The sequence below is a fragment of the Limulus polyphemus genome, unplaced genomic scaffold (genome assembly GCF_000517525.1).
Source record: "Limulus polyphemus unplaced genomic scaffold, Limulus_polyphemus-2.1.2 Scaffold8562, whole genome shotgun sequence".
In the NCBI taxonomy this organism is placed as follows: Eukaryota; Metazoa; Arthropoda; class Merostomata; order Xiphosura; family Limulidae; genus Limulus; species Limulus polyphemus.
In genome coordinates, this window is record NW_013674172.1 from 13404 (window position 1) to 20032 (window position 6629).

General features: G+C 35.5%; 1 protein-coding gene across 1 annotated transcript in view; it reads right to left on the reverse strand.

The window, feature by feature from the left end:
* The window catches only part of LOC106475426, a 19015-nt gene extending 13103 nt beyond the window's left edge, over positions 1–5912 (reverse strand). The window contains exons 1-2 of the mRNA XM_013936109.2: positions 5037–5912; positions 554–730 (exon numbers count right to left, since the gene is read on the reverse strand). Coding sequence (XP_013791563.2) covers positions 554–730; positions 5037–5112 — 253 coding nt within the window. The 5' untranslated portion in view covers positions 5113–5912. The remainder of the gene's footprint in view (positions 1–553; positions 731–5036) is intronic.
* Positions 5913–6629: the final 717 nt, after the last annotated feature.

Sequence of the window (6629 nt, forward strand, 5' to 3'; positions counted from 1 at the left end):
TTATAGTTATATTTAGTTTTATTTAATATCTTATAGTTCTGTTTAGTTCTATTTAATATCTTATAGTTCTGTTTAGTTCTATTTAATATCTTATAGTTCTGTTTAGTTCTATTTAATATATTTCTGAAGGGTGGAGGTTGGGAGTTTAATTAGTAGAAATATTAGAGTGACTTTATTTCAGTTCATTTCTACTTTAAGAAATGTAAGGGTAACTAACTGCCTTCCCACAACTGGCTATAAACAGTGAAAGGAAGTAGATGCTGAAACGTTGTGGGTGTAAGTACTCAGCTTCGTACCCTTATTTGATTGATTTTTTAAAATAATTTTCCATGAAGGCTGACTAGATTGACATCGGCGTTTGGATATTGTCTGATAGATGGGATTTCTCCAACGCATTTGGGTGCTATTACCACAGACATTATCAGTTATGACAATAAGTTGACAACCAGGATAAAGGTATTGCGATATATATATGTGTGTAACTTGGAAACAAAAATCAAAATATTACCACAAAATGCACTCAAAGTAATTTAGAAAAAGTTATGAACATTACCACAAAAAGGAATCGCGCCGCTCCAGGAACCACTGGATTGGCACACTCGGATATCGCTGCCGATCATGACATTTCGCGTTCCACAGTAGTAAGTAACATTCTCACCAGGTGAGTATTCGTCCTTTGAAGGTGCATACCAGCCGTCTACAGGTCTTCCTGGTGTTCCACACGTATATCCTGAAAATATTTTTAAAATGCTGTTATGTTTGTTGTTGGATTTCGCGCAAAGCTACACGAGGGCTATCTGCGCTAGCCGTCCCTAATTTAGCAGTGTGAGACTAGAGGGAAGGCAGCTAGTCATCACCACCCACCGCCAGCTCTTGGGCTACGCTTTTACCAACGAATAGTGGGATTGACCGTCACATTAGAACGCCCCAAAGGCTGAAAGGGCGAGCATGATTCGAACCCGCGACCCTCAGATTGCGAGTCGAGCACCTTAACCACCTGGCCATGCCGAAGCCCTAACCACCTGGCCATTCCGGGCAAATGGTGTTATAAAGGAATAAATTTTAGATATACTACCTATCTTCTTCGTAGGAAAATGCACCTTGGGAACTATTATTTTATAAGTAGCTAGTGACGCGTGCGAACTGGAGTATTCTGTTATCGGCCTCCCAATTAAAATTAAACGTTTTTGTACAAAGGCTCTCTGCCGCCATCTTTAATTTTGAACTACTGACCAGACAGAAGGTAGCCCAGTCAGCAACATTATACCACCCGCCATACATGTTAAGGGATTGACTTTCACACTTATAACGCACGCACAGTTTAAAGTGTGATTTTTATAACGTACCCACAGGTTAAAATTTGGGGAACGTTTTGTAGTATCGCACGGATTCAAACCCGGCTCGCTAGCTCCGAAATCCATAGTTCTACTACAGGGCTAACTCGCATCTTTCTCCATGACAACAACAAAACTCAGTAAAAAATACATGAAATACACAGAAGGTACAAATAGAAAACAATAAGTTTTTTACATGCTTGTTTGTTTGTTTTTAATTATGCACAAAGCTACACAAGGGCTGTCTGTGTTCTGCCCACCACGGGTATCGAAACCCGGTTTCTAGCGTTGTAAGTCCGCAGACATAACGCTCTGCCACTGGGGGGCTTTTTACGTGCAAACTAGCAAACAGAAAATGTTACTTGGTCGAATTTCTGGTGTTAATTTTAACTCGGGAACAGTATCATTCAACTTTGACCAAACATTAGAGAATCATTTCTGTACGGCGCCATGTTTTCCGTAAAAACTAGGCTGGAGGAGTTTTATAGTTTCTTTAATAAGCTGATTTGAAGTTTCAGAAATAAGAAGTAGTTTTTCTAATCGAGTTATTCGAGAACAACTCAAACGAGTAGATTGTAAATCTGTAATGTTTTCTCAAGCAACTGAAGGCCTCACGCAGTGTTTGAACATGTTTCGTGTCAAGGTTTTGTGAGACAAAGTGTTTTGAAATAAACGAAAGTAAATTTCATAAACCTGTTGCAGACATAGAAGAAAGCAGGGAAATATATACACTGTTTATCTTTAACAGTGGCATTAGCATGCTGTAACGTTCTTTGTTGAAGAGCTAACTGATAATTGTGATGAGTGTTGAAAAAATAACTGGTACCTGTGTTGTTTGTTGAGAAATATCTGATACCTGTGTTGTAGGTTGTGAAGTAACTGCTAGCTCTGTTTAATGTTGAGAAAGTAAGTGTTTGTTGTGTTTAGTGTTGATACAGTAAGTGGTAGTTGTGTTTAGTGTTGAGAAAGTAAGTGTTTGTTGTGTTTAGTGTTGATAAAGTAAGTGGTAGTTGTGTTTAATGTTGATAAAGTAAGTGGTTGTTGTGTTTAGTGTTGAGAAAGTAAGTAGTTGTTGTGTTTAGTGTTGAGAAAGTAACTGGTAGCTGTGTTTAGTGTTGAGAAAGTAAGTGTTTGTTGTGTTTAGTGTTGAGAAAGTAAGTGGTAGTTGTGTTTAGTGTTGATACAGTAAGTGGTTGTTGTGTTTAGTGTTGATACAGTAAGTGGTTGTTGTGTTTAGTGTTGATACAGTAAGTGGTTGTTGTGTTTAATGTTGAGAAAGTAAGTGGTAGTTGTGTTTAGTGTTGATACAGTAAGTGTTTGTTGTGTTTAGTGTTGAGAAAGTAAGTAGTTGTTGTGTTTAGTGTTGAGAAAGTAACTGGTAGCTGTGTTTAGTGTTGAGAAAGTAACTGGTAACTGTGCTGAGTCTTGAGGAAGGAACCGATAGCTGTGTTGAGTTTTGAGGAAATAATTACTTATTTATAAAACTAAACATGAGTCTATGCGTCCCCCACTGTTTATTTACAATGATTAACAACTTTGCGAAATATTCATTTCCTGATAAATAAATATTCCCCGAAAATAACAATGGTTACAACTAAACATTCTTACTTATTCTAACACACATTTATAAAAATCCATATACGAAATACTTTAAAGTAGTGGTCTTAACCGATAACACAGATCATACTTGCATATCCTATGGTGTGTGTGTGTTTTTGTTCTGTGTTTTTTGTTGTTTTTTAATTGAGTAAAATTACTAACTGAAAAAAATTTCATGGGTGAACAGTTGCGCGTGTTCAGAAAACACGTGCACACACACACATAAAATGAACGCCCACAAAATGGATTCGACAACCGTGAGCACGAGCAATTACCGAATGATCTGACTTCTAATTTGTAGTTTATTTTAAGAAACTGGTGTCCAATGTCACACGAACAATACATTATCAGTTAATAAGTAAAATGTTGTCCTGACTAAGATGAGTTAACAATATGGGAAAACCGAGAAAATGTTGTCCTGACTACGAAGAGTTAACAATATGGGAAAACCGAGAAAATGTTGTCCTGACTACGAAGAGTTAACAATATGGGAAAATCGAGTTTGTAACTTAATTATTATGATATTGTAACAAATGTACAGTATTAACCGGGTCCTCGTTCATTCTACCAAAAATAAATACATAACAATTAGGGAATTGGCGCTGGTTCGTTCACAGATGTCGTTTCAAAACCTGCTTGAAACCTTTAATTACAGAAGAAAAAAAAATCTGTACTATAATAACCAAGAGCTCAATTTATACATTAAATCCTTCTTTTTGTGTTTCTTTTTTTAAAATCAAATATCTAAAACTAGCTAGGACTTATGTCCCATCTTGTTGGGCTGGGTGTGGCCTAATAGTTCGTGTGCTCTTTCTATGAAAATTCCCAGAATATTCATAATTTACGACCCGTTGCTGGGAAATGCAATTTGCACTTTAAAGCTGTGGGTGAGTTATAAGTGTGTAGGTCAAATCCCAGTAGTTATACAGAGTGTCCGAGAAGTCTGTAATTTTAAAAACTTCAACAAATTTTACAGCATGTGTTCCACATGCTGTCCTTGTAATTCGAAAAACGTTTAGATTAACAGCAGGATTAACTCAACCTTCTCATACTTTGACAGCGCCATAATCAGTCACATATCTGAAATTAATAAAAGCTACAAATCACCTATGCTTCTAGACTTTTTGGACATTATGTACGTGAGTAGCCTGAGAGTTGTTAGTAGCTAGCTGCCTTCACTCTAGTGTGTCATTTCAACGCTAGGGGACATCTTGCTTGTTTTTTGTTGGTTTGTTTAGAATTAAGCATAAAACTACACAATGAGCTATCTTTACTGTGCCCCCTTGCCACCAAGCCACTAGAGGGCGTACATCTAGCACAGATAACTGTTGTGTAATTCTGAAAAACAAACAAAATAATACATATTACACACGCGTACTGTTTTACTAAATAGTTGAAGTACGGAATATGACACATTGAAACCTATTAAGTTGTTCATTAAAAAATAATACATATTACACACGCGTAGTTTTACTAAATAGTTCAAGTACGGAATATGACACATTGAAACCTATTAAGTTGTTCATTAACAAAATAATACATATTACACACGCGTAGTTTTACTAAATAGTTCAAGTACGGAATATGACACATTGAAACGTAATATGTATTATTTTGTTAATGAACAACTTAAATGGTTTTAATGTGTCATATTCCGTACTTCAACTATTTAATAAAACTACGCGTAATATGTATTATTTTGTTAATGAACAACTTAAATGCGTAGTTTTATTAAATAGTTGAAGTACGGAATATGACACATTGAAACCATTTAAGTTGTTCATTAACAAAATAATACATATTACGCGTAGTTTTATTAAATAGTTGAAGTACGGAATATGACACATTGAAACCATTTAAGTTGTTCATTAACAAAATAATACATATTACACACGCGTAATTTTACTAAATAGTTGAAGTACGGAATATGACACATTGAAACCATTTAAATTGTTCATTAACAAAATAATGATAATAATAACATTTTCCTACAATATTAAACATATATAAATAGATTGTGGTGAAGTTTGAAACCTTGCCGATCACTTCAGGATAAAACACTTTATAATAAACACTTTAGGATAAAACACTTTATAATCTTACCTAGCAAGACTGGAATTTCTGTAAACACCGAAACGAAATATAATGCTAAAAAGTGAAAACGTAGTGGGCTATCCATTGTTTCAAGTTGTGCATAAGTTCTTTTTTTCTTTAATTACAAAAGTAGTCTCCTTCGGTCCATAGTATCACTTTTCTCTTAGGTAACCAACCAGTGTTTACAAAAACATTTATCCACGAAAACTCAGTCAGATCAACTCAGATCTGCTGGAGAGAAATAACTTCGAACATTTAAGTTAGCACCACAATACACAATATGTTTTCACTGTATCTGAAGCCATGTTGCCAGGAAATCCGTTACCACCCTACCTCCTGTATCGATAAGAACCGTTTTGTCTGAACGGTCGTATCTTCTGGTGTTCCAGTCTCAGCCTTGAGCTTCCTGTGTTCTAGGTTAAATAATTAAAAAAAAAGGTACAGCTATTTCCAGGGATTATTGCATACATGAGGTCTGCTAATTCATGGTACTCTCTGCTGACAAGTCAAACTTTAAAAAACAAAATAAAAACACGGGTCGTGAGTGAAACCACGTCGTGCCTAACGTCAAACTCTAGCAGTGGTTCGTGGAAAGCAACATTTTTCGACCGTTAAAGAAGTCACGAGCAATGATATTTGGGAATCACAATTGAATTTTACTTTCTGTCGTCTATTTATTTATATTCTTGAGAAATTAATTAAATATATTTATTAGATCATTTGAACATAAAAGTTACAGGGCAACGCCCGATCTTAAATCATTTCAGTTTCTTCTTATACGAAGAAGAAGAAGAAGGATGTAAGGCCGATCAAAGCTAATTTGTAGAAAACATGTGATGATATGTAATCCAAATGGCTTGAATCAAAAGTCTTGGTTAGTTTAGCTGGACTGAGTCAAATACGTGGGCGTGAGAAGTTAACGTTTAGCGGTTGGTGTTATGGGATTGAAACGCGAGTTTTCCGTGTTACGTCAACTTATAGCTCCCCCCACCCCTTCATTGGCTCAACAGTAAGCTCTCGAGCTTTACGCAATAACTCGGGAGTTCGATTCCCTTGGTGGATAAAACGCTGATGGCCTGTTGTGTGGCTTAGCACACAAACAAACAACATAAATTTACATGTGCACTGCTGTTAATGAGGTTTGTTTTGAAACATAAAAATGTTTACATCTACTTTGCAACGTGTGTGAAAATGAGTGAAAAATCGAACACACAGAGGGCAGGCCTTGCTCCTGATATTGAAACGGGCCCGAAACTTAATATATTTAAAACTATAGTGCTAAAACTACCTGAAGAAAGTGCAAACACGGAGAATATATTACATAAAACAAATATAAAAAGTTATGAACACACTTATTATTCGATTGTGGAAACTTCTCATGAAATAATTAGTAAAACTAAAAATTAGGTAATTAGGTTAGGACGATTTTTATTTTAAGCATTTTTTTTTATCTTGTTCGATAAAGTTGTATATTTGGACATAACACTCCGAAAATGTTTTTATAAATCTGGAGAAATAAACATAGATCAGTTTAGTCATTGAACTATATGAAATATGAATCCAAGTATAGCAGAGATTATTAAATTCAGTAATCCATCGTAC